General features: G+C 29.2%; 2 protein-coding genes across 4 annotated transcripts in view; one reads left to right on the top strand and one right to left on the bottom strand.

Moving 5' to 3' along the window:
• Window positions 1-6,027, top strand: part of LOC107452357 (DNA-binding protein RFX6) — a 54,592-nt gene extending 48,565 nt beyond the window's left edge. The window contains exon 18 of the mRNA XM_043049406.3: window positions 5,890-6,027. The gene's annotated coding sequence lies outside the window, so the exon portion shown is untranslated. The remainder of the gene's footprint in view (window positions 1-5,889) is intronic.
• The window catches only part of LOC107452356 (uncharacterized), a 43,215-nt gene that overhangs the window by 12,881 nt on the left and 13,371 nt on the right, over window positions 1-16,963 (bottom strand). For all 3 annotated transcript variants that reach the window (XM_043049405.3, XM_016068812.4, XM_016068810.4), the window contains exons 5-8: window positions 12,420-12,564; window positions 7,409-7,580; window positions 2,707-2,861; window positions 2,526-2,602 (exon numbers count right to left, since the gene is read on the bottom strand). In XM_043049405.3, the coding sequence (XP_042905339.2) occupies window positions 2,526-2,602; window positions 2,707-2,861; window positions 7,409-7,580; window positions 12,420-12,564 (549 nt within the window). The remainder of the gene's footprint in view (window positions 1-2,525; window positions 2,603-2,706; window positions 2,862-7,408; window positions 7,581-12,419; window positions 12,565-16,963) is intronic.

Raw genomic sequence — 16,963 nt, 5'->3', positions numbered from 1 at the left:
AAGATTTAGATGGTGGAAAAAAGTTGAGAAAAGCAGATCACAAAGATAATGAAGAAACATTGTTGAAGTGGTTCACCAAACGAAGAAGCCGCAATCTTCCAGTATCTGGCAAATGTCGAAGAATTTGCTAAGCGATTTTATGAGACTACTTTTATGTGCTCGAATGGCAGGTTAGACAGGTTTAAAAAAGCGGAATAACAGAAATTCAGGAAAAATTATCTGAGAGTCGGGAAGTGTTTCTGATGGTGAGGATTGCTCATCAGCTAAAGATTACTAATTTTTTAGTATGCAAGACGAAGAGTTATGGAAAAAAAACACATTTTTTGCTACTACAGTACAGAACCCGTTATCCGGAAATCAGAAAAACGGAAAACCAAAAAACCGGAACGAAATTCGATAAATTTTCTCGCCATTTTTCTTAAGAAAATTTTTTTTTCCTCATAAGATTTCAGGATTTTTCTTTCTTTTTTGAAAGATGTTAACTTACCATTATTTTGGAAATTATCATTAGTGCATTAATTCATTGTTTTTTCTTCTTTTTAAGATTATTTCCAAATATTTTTTTTTTTTAGTTGAGTTTGACAATAAAAAAACGGCTTTTTGTAGCGGTTCAGAAAACCGGAAAAATCAGTTATCCGGAATAGCAATGGTCCCGATCGTTCCGGATAATCGGTTCCCTACTGTACATAATATTTTTCAGTCATTTATTTGAATAATGTGTAATAAAAGGGAGGAGTTAAGGAACCATTAGTTAAATTGCCCGCATAATGGATATAGTGAACTCCCGGTTATAGTGAACCGACACTTCAGTCCCTTGAAAGTTCACTAAAGCGGGGTTTTACTGTATATACAAGATTATGCTCAAAACTATAAAATTATAATTAAAAAAAATTTTATTTTCAAAAATAAACAGCAATTGCTGCTACTAAATTAGAGATGCAACATACAAATATTTGGTATTTAGCCTATACCGCTGAACGCGGAATATTTATTTCAGACGAATAAAGAAAGAAGCGTCTGCCGAAGACAAAACTTAGTTCGTTTACATCTGTTTCTCTTTTTTCCCCTGGGAAGGGTTTATTCAATTAACAAAACAATAATGAAGATAAACAAATTTGTGAACGGTCCGATTAAAGGATAACTTATTTTGTGAAAGGTCCATTTTTAAGTTAAAATATTTTGCGAAGGGTCCGTTAACGGACCCAAATTTCTTCTAGTCAGACTCCTGTAGAGGCAAACAATACATTTTAATGAGAAAAAAAAGAAAAAACAGAAAATTATGAGCAAAGAGCTTATTTTACAATTAGCTACACCTTGGGGCGAGGATAGCCTGGTTGGTAGGGCACTAGGCCCATGTCCAAAAGGTCATGGGTTTAATCCCTGCCAAACGAAAACTCTCCGTGCAGTAAAATGGTGACTGATGCACATTAAATCTGTCAAGTCACTAAGTCCTCCATGTTCCTATAACAAATTATACATCTGGGGGTGCTGATTCAGGAGTTTTCTTGTCTTCTGGATTGATTCAAAATTACAAGGCTACGGAGTTGAACATTAGTAGTCATAAACCCAAAAACTGGGTTGGCTGTTCAAAGATGGATATAAAATATAAAAATAAAACATTATCTGTACCTTCTCTCATATAGAGAAAACATGGAAAAATATGAAGAAAAAATTTTAAAGTAAAAAAAAAATTATTAAAAATTTTCTTTAAAAAATATTTAAAAATTAAAAAAAAAAGAAAGGAAAAAAAATAATAAAAAGATGTAATCTCATCATCAGCCCACGCGATTATATCCGAAAAAAGCGATTTCTAATATTGCATTAATATAGCCAAAGCAAAATATGCCAATACAATATGAAATAGAACAAAAAATGTAAAATAAAATTAACAAGCAAAAAATAGAAAATAAAAATCAAGAAAAAACAGAATAAAAAACTAAAATTGTAATATATAAAGCGACTGGCAAATTCAAATGTACTAACATTTACCAGCATTTTCTCAAAAATGACAAAAATTTGCACAACACAACGACTATACTATTGCACGACGATTATAAATTTGCACAACACGACTATACTCTCAACTCTGTCTCTTGCAGAAAAAAAAACTCAGTTTTTTTTTTAAAATCAACCTAATACAATTATTGCTTTTGGAGTAGCAACTTAAGTATTAGAAGTGTAAACAGCAAAAACTTATAATTATTTGAACTTAATTTCTTCAGTACTGCAGAGTAGCATAAATAAACAAAAAACAGAAAATACCACTTTCTAAGAAATAGTTTCATCTAAAAAATTACTAATTAATTAAAAAAAAGTAACTTTTTTTAAAAACCAGAAGGTACAAGAAAGAGGGGTTGTCCACCGACTAGGCGGCTGGACGCAGTTGAGAGGGATCTGAAGATAATAGGAATAACTAACTGGAAGGCCATGGCGCAGAATAGATCAAGATGGCAAAAACTTATTGGGACGGCCTTGGCCTGTCATAGACTGTAGTGCCCAAGAAGAAGAAGAAAAAAATTACTCACAAATCATTTATTGTTTGCTTTTTTGGTCTGCCCTTTTTTCCAGTCGACAGTTTATTTGGGAACATATAGACGGTCACCTATAAACAGATAATGAATAATATTCAAGTAAGCATAAATCACAAATATAATTTTACCTTACTTTAAACGATTTTAAATATTAATTTAAAAAAAGCACACATACTATGGTTTGTAATGTACACTGAGAAAGTTTACGAACAGATGGTTGATTAGAGTTAAGAAGTTCATACAGCGTGTACTCGCATACTTTGAACTGGACAGGCTTTGATGATAAATGATGTAAGAAGTGCTTAAAACTATTCAGACTATTGAAAACTTCTGAAACAAATTAAGAAAATCAAAATTAGAATTCTAATTCTTAAACTCTTTATTTTGAAATAAAAATACATAAGGGGATATTTCCATATCGTGATCTGTCACGCCAACTACAATCGCCAAGGTGCCGAATAGATTTTAAGATTGCAAATATTTTTTTTTTAATAAAACATGTAGATGTTTGCTTGGGGATAGCTAGGGGTCATACCTTTCAAATTGGTCTCTCTGTGATTTTTTTTTTTAAAGTTTCTCAAGGGAAGCTGACTTGCTAAGATTTGGATTTTATTCTTCCACAGATCATGATACGGAGGATATATGCTCTAATAAAACATTTTTTTTCTATTATTAAAAGATCATATATATATGATAACTCATCAAGAGAAAACTCAAAATATAGAGAAAACATGGAAAAAATTACAGAACAATGAAAAAAGGAAAAAAGAAAAATAATATTTAAAAACAATCAAAATTCGAAAAAAGAGGAAATTTTTTTTTTATAAAAATATAGAAAATAAAACATATAATATTTTCATCAGCTCACACAATTATATCCGCAAAAAGGAGTGCTTTCTAATATTGTATCAATATAGCCAAAGCAAAATATATCAATATAATAGTGTGCGGAGCACTATATATATATACATACATATATATATATATATATATATATATATATATATATATATATATATATATATATATATATATATATATATATATATATATATATGAATTTTCAATAATAGGAAGAAAATTTTTTTATTAGTGCACACATCCTAATATTATTGTGGTTGGAGGAATTGCGAAAACATTGAATGAAATAGTGTGAAACGAAAGCTTTTTGCATAATTCATGGCAAAAACCGACATGATAAAAAATATTTCATTTTGAAAAAGGGAACATTAAGGGCTTTTTAAAAACACCCAATGAAAAAAGCACCTTTAAGTACTTTTTTAAATTGATATGCACCCTCTTAAAGAGTAATAAGCATCTCAAATCATAAATTAGGATCACTTTATCTCTTACCCTTGAAATAACTCCAAAACTACTGCTGAACTAGAAACTCACATTCAAAGAGTTCTAAGTCAAGTGAATTTTGCAATATGTTTGCGCCCTATCACTGCCATTAATGCCAAGTATATCCAACATGACAAAAACTAAAACTGAATAATTGAAATAACTTCTTTATAAAATGTTTTAACTGAAATAATTTTTTATATTTGATGTCCTACATCCCTGTGGCTGAATTTTTTCAAGCTATCTGCAACAAAACTCTCTACAGGGTGCGTAGCTAGATTTTTCAACAAAACATAAGCATCTTCTAAGTACATTTTAAGCACTCAAAACATATTTTTAATCACTTTCCAAAAAAAAAATCATAATTAGGATCTGTGCAGTAATAAAAATTACTTTTTCTATCATTTAAAGTTCTTAGTTTATAAACAAAAAAATCAATAAATTCAAAAATATTTTCAAAAACTTAACATAATCACACTAAAATAACTAGTTTCTGAGAAATATTGCAGAGAAAATTATGAAAATCATGCATTTTTCGTAATTTAGAGCAACAATCAATACGGCAAAAAAAAAACTTTTTTTAAAGATAGAAAATAAAGCACTTTTTATAAACCCGGAATAAAAAAGCACCTTAAAAGCTTTCAAAAAATGTAAATTAAACATAAGCACTTTCTAAAAACGCTACTCACCCTGTATCTAGCACTGTTATTGTTCTGCAAGATACTTTAAATAATAACAAACATATATGTTACTAATTTAAAATATCAAAAGTGCTGTGTTAACAATACAAAAAATTTTAATTTTTTTTTAAATAGAACATGTAATAATTTTTTATTCTAATATTATGGGTGATATTCTCATATTTTGTTGCGGGGGGGATGCACAAATTATTTCCTTCTTCGCATTTTGTAAATAATCATCACAACAAAAAAATAATTAAAAAATCATGAAATCCGTAGCAGTAATCGCTGAAAAATAGATTGACGACGAAATCGCCCGAAACGGATTTCTGGGAAGCTTGATATGTTTGGAGATTAAGTTGTTGTAATAAATAATATCATATCTAAAATATTGGATTTAAAAACTATGGAGAAATCAACGGCGATAACTGTCGAAAATTCCATAGAATCATTGCTTCAAAAAGTAAATACTCAAATGCACGATTCAAATTTTCCATATTCTTTGAAATATGTCAGGATATTTAAAATACACATGAAAATCATTAATAATAAAACCAATAATATACAATCAAAACATTACATTGACTTACCATACTATCGGTGCAAATTGAGCACATCAAAAAGTGATTATCTAAATGCATGATTCAAATATTACGTGTAGAAAACTAAAGTTCTTTTTTTTACATTTTTAAAGAAAAATCTTTCTGCAAGAGCTGTGTAACGTTCTGAGACAATGTTGCCATGTTGCCTGAGACAATTCTGCCATAGGGTGCTACATTATTCAAATTTGTAAAACAAATCATGTTTTGCTTGCGTATTTATATGTGCTTAATTGAAACGAGAGTATGAAATAGGTTCGAAACATTTGATTTTTACTTTTGTCAGATTGGCAATCATAGAACTGTTGTACTAGTAAACTGATGATAACACTTATTATTTTCAAAAATTATAATAATTTTTTTAATGGAAATTCTTTAAAAAAGGGTTGCCACTCAAGTCTGGAAAAAAAAGTTTCCTGTATATAATATATACAATATATTAAGAGGAAACACAAAATCACTATGCAAGTGTATGTGCTATATCAGGATAACTAACACTAGTTTTAATTGCTGGAAAAACTTAGAGAAATCAAAAATAGTTCAACATACATAAAAAAATAATAATACAGCAAATGAAATAGTATAGTATAGCTGAGTTCTCTTTAAATAACTCATAATTCACACTTTGAGAGGCCAACATTTTGTAAAATAAGAAATAAATATTCTCTGTTTATAAGAAAAAATTCAAAATTCCCTGTTATTTAAGATGATTTCTTAATTCCCTGTATTTTCCAGGTTTTCCCTGTGGAGTGGAAACCCTGAAAAAGTTTTGTGATCAATCAAGTTATGAATTTTGGAACAGAATATATTTGTTGTAACTTCAGGGAAATGAGCCAAATTTACGAGAGAAGTGGACTTTGAAAGACAGTGGGCACATGTCTTTTTCCATAATTAGAAATATTTGAGAAAAAATTTTGTAATGGTCAGAAATTTTTGATTTTGAGCCTTATTCAGAATTGAAGGTTGAAAACTAACAATCTTTATTAGGGTATAAAGTAATTACATATTACCTTATTATGCATCATTCTATGACAAAAACAACTAGTTATCATTTTACAATGAGTAAATAAGCAATATTTACCATTTAGTTAGTTACATTTACTTTTATAATTAATTTGATACAAAACTGTTCACTAAATACATGATATAAATGAATATGAATCTGTGGCAATATTAAGAATTACATTTTGCATTATTACTAAATAATCTCGTAGCTAAAAAAAATATTTAACAAGATTTTTATAGCAACAAAATGAAATAAGATTTTCAAAATCAAGTTTGTGAATGAAGTTAAAATACTAACTGAGCAGAAAAATGAGTTTAAAATTTTATTCCAATAATATCAGTAACTAACACTGTAGATTGTAAAATCAAATCCATGTTAATTTATTAAAACCTACTTGGATTTTATAATTCTATAATTTTCTGCATTAATTTCATAATCTATTTATAGCCAACAGTCAATAACAGAACTGTTTATCTATTTAACAATGCATTTATTAGCAAAAACAAGCAGAGGGTACAGCCCCTTAGTAATAACATATAATTAAGTAGCATACTCTAGAACAATGACCACTGCACCGCAGCACTTTTGCGTGCCCTCAAATTCTTAAAGTATGCCACCAAATTTTAGAAAGAAAAAAACAAGCTAACAATTAATAATTATCATATAAACAAGTTAAGAAATCACAAAAAATAACAATTAATGTAAAAAAACTAACAATTAATAAGTATAGAAACAAACTAACAGTTAATAAAAAGCAAAAAAAAAATAATAGTAATGATAAAATTAAAAAAATAGCAATTAACTTGTAATTAATCCTTTAATAAACGTACTGTTGTGCTTTTAGTCAGGGGTTTAAGTTTTCTGAGAGGTACCAATTTTGCGAAAATTTAGACATAAGTTGCGAAAACTAAAAATTATATTAAAAAATCAACACAAAAATATGGATTAATCGTTAATTACGGGATACAAAAATAAAATTTTAAGAAAAAGTTTTTTGTGAAATTTCCTAAAGTTGAATTTGTGAAAGTGCCGTTAAACGGTAGTAAATGTGGCCTGGACAAATCCTTGTCAGTACAAATTATTTTATAGCAGATTCAAAATTATTATCATAAACTATTTTACACAGTTTCCAAAAAAATCCGCTGATAAATCGATTTTGAAATTTCGTTAAAAGTGTGCTGCAACAAAGAAAAGGTTGAGAATCACAATTCAAAAAAAATAAATAGAAACTAGGACTTTTTGCAATACCTTTACAAATGTTAAAAATGACCTTCACAATCTCGAATATACAAGGACTGTGACAAATCAAACTATCTGCTTTAATGTTTGAAGTCTCCGTTTTATCTGAGCTGTACTCTAAATGAACAATACACTGTATCATCAGATTTAGCAATTTATGCAGACTATGAAAGGCACTAATCTGTAAGAAAAAAATATTTCAAATTAGGAACAAAAACTTTAATTACCACATATAAGGGGCGTTCAAATATTACATAAGTACCTAAATATTACATAAATTCAAATATTACACAAGGGGATTGAGATTTACTTATAATTAAGCAATCTAGGGAATATGAGGAAAATGAGCGATGCTTATGTAAGGCACTAAAATCCCCTTACTATCAAATTTTATTTAAGAACATTAAAAAAATTACAACTGAAAAAATTTGGAATTAAAATCAAGAAAAGAAAGAATTAGAAGAAAAAAATTTTTTTTTATGAGTGTAAGAGGTCAAGATTTTTTACCACAGTAGGAAAAAATGATAGATTTCTAAAAAATATTTTACTTAAAATTTTTTGAAGTGAATAACAAACTGTAGATTTTGTTAGGTGCAAAGTTAAATCTTCTATTTGTATTTAACTTTACAAGAACATTACTACAACAAGTAATAAAAAAAAAATTTAAAGTCAATTCCTACTTAGGTCTACGAAGAAAATTTTTATTTTAGTTACTTTTTATTAAATAATTAAATATTTTTTCTCTAATTTTAATTCTAAATCCAATCTAAAATAAATTAATTAAATTTAATTAATAAATTAATATTTGAAAAAAACTGTATTAACATTGAACTTGAGTGAATGAATAAAAATTATTTCATTAATTATTGAAAATTTGAACAAGATATATAAATATATATCGGGAGAGTGTGAACTAATAGTAGGAATTGAAAAAAAAAAAAGGCTTTTTGGTATCTGACAACTATAAAAGTATAAATTGGGTGACATGGACCACACGTGCTACCACGTAATGTTCTTTATTGAATTCATCTGACGCAGCGAATATAAAATAATTTAATATTTAAATGTGTGCAATAAACTATATTTTTTGTTCAAATTGAGCTATAAGTTAGAAATTATAACTGATGTTTATCTTTAAAATCTGAATCCCTTACAGTAAAATTTAAAACCATGAGTAACGCTTAACCAATCAAAAAATTTCATTTCGTTCTTCGCTCATTCTTATTTAACGAATGAATTAATATTTGGAATTGGAAAAAAACTGTATTAACGTCATGCACTACAAATTTAAAAAAAATTTATTTGAACTTGAGTGGATGAATAAAAAAGTATTTTATTAACGATTAAAAATTTGAACCAGATAGAGAACTAATAGTAAGAATTTAATAAAAGTGAAAGCTGATGCAGAAAATAAAAGATAAAAATTATTACAATTATTCAAAATTCAAGTCAACAAAAATAAGCATTTATTAAAAAATGTCAATACTATTATTTGAATATTATTTATACAGTCGAACCTGTTTATCTCGAATGTCACAGGAAAGGCGAAAAATTAGAGATAAAGAGGTTTCGAGTTACACGGGAACTAATTTTAAATAAGAAATTCTATTAAAAGTGCTTTAATTGTTTTTAGTAGAAAAATACAGACATTTCTTTAAATTAATTATACCACATACATCTATTTACATAAGTTTTTTAACATACATTAAACACTGAAAATAATTTTTCGAAGATTTTTGAAGTATAACCTTATTTGTTTCGATTATTCTTTTCAGGTTAGAAAGATTGCCAATTCCTCATAGCCAATATTTTCCTGGGATTCAATAGTAGTTTATAAGAATTCCACAGATTTTTCTACTTCTTTTGCATTCACTTTTGATTCATCAATATGATCTTCAGCTTCTTCCTCTTCATCTGATATTCCTTTGGTATTATCTATGATGTCCGCATCTGTCAATGTTCTGCATGTTGCCAGGCAGTTGCCCACTTGTAAACATCATCAAAATTAATGTCAATTAATTTATTGCATTCCATTCTGGGAAATCTGGCACTGCATTTTCAGCATTAACATTTTCTTCTTCTTTACTGATGCCTTCATCCTCTTATTTATCATCTTCACAGCTATTCTTAAAACCAGCTTTTTAAAACCCTTTTGTCGTTTTTAGAGACACATTTCTCCAGGCAAAACAGTAAATCCGATAGCATCTAACTTGTTTCATCAATGGCATCTACAAGTTTGTGTACCAACTGTTTTTTATAGCTCTCTTATCTATGTTGAAAAGCTAACCCCTGATGGTCACTACTCATTAACCCCTCACTTACTGCCAGAATCATCGTATTCCTTTCTAGTTAAGGAAGTGCAAGGATAGTGACTGAAATTCCAAGAAACACTCCCTACCTATTTATCCTTACTTCCTGTGGATTCACGAAATTTATCTCTGTCTACGAGTTCTACAGATAAAGAAAGTTTTGATATTTGTGCTCGATTATTAGAAATTCGAGAAACGGAGGTTTTGAAGGAAAAAAATTCGACATAAGCAAGGAAAATACATTGATTTTAGACAGTAAATGTAGGGAATTATAGAAATTTTGAGATAAACAGGTTCAATTGTGTATATATATATAAATAAAATTTCGATATTTTAATTTCTGTGTAACCACAACTAAAAATTGTTTTCCTAAGAAGGTGCATGAAAATTCAACCTTGCTAAACCGCTTAACGATAAAGTTGTAAATTAAAATAAGAAATATATTCTAGCATTAACCTAAATTTATTACCACTACTAAAAATTTTCAAGGACTGCAGAAACTTTGTTGGGTCTCTTTATGTACTCTTATTTATCTACTATGAATATTTTTTCTACTTTTAAATTTTCTTTTTAATGATTGATTAAACTTTTGTTAATACAAATGAAAGTTTTCTCATTTTTTAATGCTATAAGTAAATTAATTTCAGTACGCTTCACATTTTAAAATTGCTTAAACTTAACATCGAAATCATGCTAAGAAACAAATTATGTCGTACGACAAAATGAATATTTTCAAGAAAAAAAGAAGTGATTCATGAAAATGCTAATGCCAAAACAAGTGTTGCAAATACACTGTTGCAATAAAAAAAAATAATAATAACTAAGAAAGAAAAAAATATTTTTTAGAAAAATATGAAAACATAGAAAATAAATTGTGAACATTTAGAAATGCAAACATTTGAAACAATAAAAATAACTTCAATTAAAAGTAAATTTATCATTATCAAAAAAGTTACAACATAAAGATGGAAGAGCATTAACTCAATATTTAAATTGTTTGTTACAACTGGTTTGCATTTAAATAATAATACTTTACAAGCAATATCCTTTTTAATAATATTGCTTGCAATGAAACTTTTTTTTTGAGGGATAACAGATTTTGGTGCATGTTTTTAAAGTTGGGTTTTACCTTAAGTTGAAATTAGGTTAGGTAAAATTCCTGTTCTGTTAGTAAAAAAAAAATCTAATTTTGTTTTACTTGAAGCAGTTATTTTTTTATTTCCTCACATTTTTTAATCAAAGATCTTAAATGTGTTAGTAATACTTAATATCCCTGTAGCAGAATTTTTTGGACTTTCTGCGACAAACCTCTCTAGCACTAATATTTTTCTGCAAGATACTATTAGTATTTTTTTAACATATCATCTTGAAAAAAATAATATATTTTGACAATTTAGCAAGATTTTTTAAATTTATTTTTTAATGTGTTAGTACAAAATTTTGAATCAAAAATCATATATTGACCAACAAAAGAGCAAAATTAAATAATATATAGTTAGTTCTTAAAAAAAAACTTTTTTTTTAAAAAAAATTAAAATATGTTATAAAAGGTTAAAATGAAATAGAAAAAATTAGCATTAATGCAACAATTGTAACAATTTGTCGAAAAACATTGCTGTTAGTGAATATAAAAAAATTTGTGATTGGTTGGTTAGCTGAGGAAAAATAATTCACAGATTTCTTTGAATGGGAATACAAAAGCTTTCGGAAAAAGAGTGCAATATAAAATCTATTATTATTAAATTATAATCACCTAATTTTTGGAGAATTTTAAAAAGTTAAAAATACAAAAGCATTTCGTCAACATGGAAAAAAATTACCACGAAAGCATCGGAACAAACTTGAGCCATAAATAGATTCAGCCTAGAAACAGATTTTAAAAACAGAAGCTAATATCCTAATATTGCAAGCAAAGTATTGCTAAGTTGATGATATTGTTTGGAGATACATTTCCGTCTAAAAAAAGTGGGTATAATGGATGAAATAATTTAAATTAAGAAAATTAGTAAATAATTTAAATTAGTGAAATTAAAAAAATTACCAAAGAAAAAATTTCCAGCTTTTCTTTAAAATTCCCTTATTCTTTCAGGGTTTTATCCAAATTTCCCTGATTTTTTCCAGTATAAAAAAATTCCCTGATAATTCCAGGTTTTCAAGGTAGGTGGCTACCCTGTTTAATGAAACTAGCCCGTATTTGCATTTACATGGAAGAAAACCTCCCACGATTATCCTGACAGGAAGGGGACTATAACCCATGATCCGTCTACCTTGTCAGCACTGTGGTCGGTGCAAGCCGGGTGCAGAGTTCGTATCGACCAGCCAACACTGGTTTTCAAACCTGTGCTACCTCATTGGGAAGCGAGCGCTCTATCCCTTGAGCCACCACAACTCAGGGGATATTACAAATGTAATAGGGGATATCGATATTAATAATGTAAAACAGTTCTTAATAAATGTTAAATGCAAGTTTCTTTTCTGAAATAGAAAAATAATTTTTCTTTATTTCTCATTTCTCTAATTATACTTGGGTCTTTAAACTACAACAGCAAAATATTTCTTTTAGGGGTTGATGCTCTAGAATTTCGTGACCAACCTCAAGATTATGGCGTTGAGCATTGTTCAGCATTGAGCCGTCCCCTGAGCCATCGCTGTTCCCTAGCTAAAATATTCAAAAATTTAATGTTTAACCTAAGAGTAAATATAACACAAACCTTAGATATGCGACCACTGTGTAGATAGATTTCATTTATCCACTTTAAAAGCTGTCTGGGATTTTTGTCAGCAATTAAATTGGAATAGTTTGTTGGCCAAAATAAATCCATAACCAAACTTTTTTCAGATCCTTGATAAAAAACTCTGAAAAATAAAATGCATTTTCAAACACTGATACAGGAAAACATTTTTTTTAATGAAAAATATCTAAAATTTTAGATTTAGCATGCAAAGTTAGCATTTGAAAATGACACACGGTTCCTACTTAATTTCGGAAGAAAAAAAAACTATTCCCTGACTTTTCCAGGTGTTTCAAGAAACTTTCAATGAAAATCCAATGAAATTTCATTTTTTTACTTGTTATGTCAAATATTAGAGTTTGTGAGCAAAAAATATCAATGAATAAGGAAGGAAGCAAGATTAATTTTATATTTTTATTTTATCCATCGTTGAACAGCCGACCCAATTTTGGACTTACGACTACTAATATTCAACTCCATAGCCTTGTAATTTTGAAACAATCCAGAAGACAGGGAAACTACTGGATCAGAACCCCCAGAGGTATTGATTTGTTATGGGAACATGGAGGACTTTGCGACTCAACAGATTTAATGTGCATCAGTCACCATTTACTACACGGGGAGCCTACGGCCGGCGAGAATCGAACCCACAAACTCTTGGAGATGGGCCCAATGCCCTACCAACCGGGCTATCCTGGCCTTTGCAGCAATTAATTGAACATAAACATAAGAATTATTAAACAAGACGCGTAGCCAAATTTTTCAAGAAAAAATAAGCACCTTTTAAGTACTTTTAAAGCACTATATAAATTAACAAAATGCAAAATAATTTTAAAAGACTTAACTTGATCATTATAAAATAACTAGTTTCTGACAAAGAACTCTTTTTTTTTTTGATTACATTAGCCTATGGATCAAGCGTATAATAGATGAGTGTAGAGAATTGAATTTAGAAGACATAAATTTAAGTGATTGTATTATATTTAGTGACAACCAATCTGCAATTGATTTTTCTCATTCACCCATTGAAAATAGTCGAACGAAACACATCGACGTAAGGTATAATTTTTTAAGAAATTTAATTTACGATAAATTTTTTGCTGTTAAGCACGTTAGGAGTAAATTTAACTTAGCGGACATTTTTACAAAACCTTTAACCAAGTTAGAAGTGGAAAATTTTTGTTCAAAAGTATTTGTGAAAGTTTAATCTTTCGGATGGTTTCAGGACTGAAACAGCTTAAGTATTAGTTTAAGGAAATTAAATATTTCTTTAGTTTATTGAAGATTTTGATAAACTGTATATGTGTATTTTTTTGTAAAAGTTGAAGGCATGAGAGGGGGCCGCATGTTAGACAAATAATAGAAGTTAAAAGGTATGAGGTTCGATTTTCCGTCGTCGATCTCATGCATTCAACTTGCGTCGGTGACGTCATGGTCTGCGGGGATCGGCCAGTTTATTTTCATTTGCTGTTGGTAGTTCTTGCGTGGATCATGACGTCACCTGTTATCTGTATTTAAGCTTCTGTTGAAGCAGATCATTTTGTATTCTTTCTTTTCGTCACTCTGTTTGTGACATTCTTTATTACTAATGTTTTTAAATAAACTCATTTCTTCAGAAACTTCGTTTCTTTTTTTCTTTTGAGTTATTGATATACAGGTATGATATTCTGAGAGAATCTCGGCTGTCAAAATGATCAAGAGATTTTTCGGCTCGATATCAGAGAATGGAAAATGAAGTCTAAAATTCAAAATATCTTGCAAAATGCAGCAAAGTTGCACATGAGAGTGCAATAATCTCACCATACCCAGTGCAGTATATATGCATACGGACTCGCAAATATCTCATCAAACAAGTAAAATCATTGACGCTTTGACACACTACGGACAGACGGTACGCCGAAATGCATTGTGTTTGAATGAATTGTGAAAATGTTGAATAGAACAATGTGAAAAGCATGCATTTGCATAATACGTGGCAAAAATCGACATGGTTAAGAGCAAAATCTCATTTTCGAAACGAGAAAATGAAGCACTTTTTAAAAATGCTTTGCACCATGAGTAATAAAGTAGAACAATATAGTCTAGCAGTATAGACTAACATTATAGTTTCTAGTAAGTAAAACCGAAAGAATATTCTTGTTAAAATAGAATTAAACAAAGCTTTAGAACACTAACAATAAACTTGATGAGTAAGCGTTTCTTAAATTTGAATCAAACACGAACACATTACTAAGAGAAAAAAACAGCTCAGAAGAGAAAGAACATTCCAGTCTCTGATTCAATGTGAACTTCGCCCTTCCAACACGGAAATCTACTTTCATTGTTATTATCTGAGAGGTAGCAGGAAGAGGAAGGCGAACTTGCTCAGATCACTTTTTGGGATTTTTTCAGCGAGTCTGGTAGATGAAAGGCAGGTGGTGCAAGTAGCAGATGTTTAGAATGTAAACACGCGAAAAGTGGGAACTTTGAATTGATTGGAAAACTTCTCTTTACAGGTGTTAATTTGCAAAAAAAAAAAAAAAATATGGATTGTGCATTACTTTAGTTTACCTCAAGGATATTTTAACGTAATCACTGGGATAACGATTTCATAATTTTGAAGAAATCATAGAAAAACAAATTCAGAAAGACGTGTTATTGAAAGTTTAGATCTCGTTGACTGAGCAAGCTGGACTAATAACAAATTCATTTAGACTGGAAAGATTAAGAATGCATTCTGAGATTTCATGATGAAGATTGTTTTAAATATGATAAGTATAATTTAAATTTAACTAGTGAAAACCTGAAAAAAAGTTTCGGCATTGTTTTAATTTTAATACTTGAAATGATTTTGTTCTTAAAACAATTTTTGGCATTGTCTTCTGAACTGTTTAGACTTTAAGATTCTGAAATTAAAGCTTTAGCGATGTTTTTCTTTCTCAACAATGCCTTTTTATAAATGTATAATAAATAATGGCTCTAAACAAGAAGATGAGAAATCTGAATTACGCACACAAAAAGAAAATATAGATGTTTTGTCTGCTAATAAGCGAATGTTTAATGCCATTTGCCATATATTACAATTTGCTAGAGTAGCAGACAATATTTTTAGTGGAATCAATGAAGAATCCAGGCATTTGATCAAGAGAACTACTAATTTGACAACTAAAATACAAAGCTGCCAAAACATTATTGACAAACTGGATGCCAAAACTGTTAAAATCCGTAAGTTATTATTTTTTCTATTTTGCTAGACTGAACTGATTAACTAATAGATTATTTGTGAACTTATATTTTTTTAAGTTTTTGTGTTAAGTATTTTACATTATTTGAAATTTTTTTTTCTATTTAGATTAAAAGTTTTACAAATTAAAATTATTTTCAACTTAAATCGTCTTTTGTTTTTTAATTATTAATACAAGTTGAAACTATTGTCGATTTGAAAAATGCACCAACTAGTAATTACAAACTCAACTCATGAATTTAACGATGTTTAGTTGCTAGATCTTTTGCAACAGTGCCTTTTGATAAGTGTAAAACAATTAATGGTGGCCTTAGACATGAAGTTGAAATTCCGAGCTGACACAAAAATTTAGTTATCTATTTGCTGTAAAACAAATGGTGATAATTATTCTTCATTTATCACATCAGTTGCTTGAGTTAGATGGAATTGACATGTGAAATCCAAACATTTGTTAAAGAGAGCAATTGATTTAACAGCTAAAATGCTATGTTATCAAAATATTGATGACAAATTGGACACTAAAACTGTTAGAATTCTTAAGATATTTTTTATCATGCCTGATTGAATTAACCCTTTCGAGCCGACTGTCACATATATGTGACAGCAAGAAACGCGCTCACTTCCCGGCCGACACACCGCGTGTCAGAGAGTTTTCGCGTTCTCCCCCGACCGTCACATATTTGTGCCAGTGTTTCGGAACGTTTTAAAAAATGAAATTTCTTCCAAAAGATGGCATTGTATGTCCTTATGGTTTCAGATACATGTAGATTTGACCTTCTACTCAAGATTAAAGTACATTCACGTGGTTTTTAGGGGAAGGAGAGGAGGGGGGGAATGTTTTATGAGGGCTCTTTAAATTAGCACGTGATATTTATTTACAGTAAGTAAGGGAGTTTTTTTTATCTCTCGCTACTTTCGATTTTCGGATTAGTTTTTAGTGGATAATTAGATCTTGTAGGCTTGAATTTTTTTTCTTTTTACCGTTAGAATGTCGAAGCGTCGAAAATTTTTAACTGAGCTGGAAATAGAGGAAATTATGCGAAATATTTAAACTTATTAATATTTATATTACATTTAAACAAGAAATAACTTAAGTAAATAAATTATCCATAGAAATATATATAAAGCATATGTCACTTAAATACTCTACAGAACAATATTAAACAACGCGCTGATATTTCGGTAATTTCATGGAATTAGGCTTAACATCGAAAAACCCTCCGGCCCTGGGGAGACACACGCTAGAGAGACTGCCGGCCTCAGCGGTAAGCGCGCTTTCGCGCTTTGCGTCGCGAAAGGG

The sequence above is a fragment of the Parasteatoda tepidariorum genome, chromosome 7 (assembly GCF_982258835.1).
Source record: "Parasteatoda tepidariorum strain Cologne lab strain chromosome 7, Ptep-v5.0, whole genome shotgun sequence".
NCBI lineage: Eukaryota > Metazoa > Arthropoda > Arachnida > Araneae > Theridiidae > Parasteatoda > Parasteatoda tepidariorum.
The sequence above is the reverse complement of the archived record's forward strand: the minus strand, read 5'-3'. Positions and strand labels throughout refer to the sequence as shown.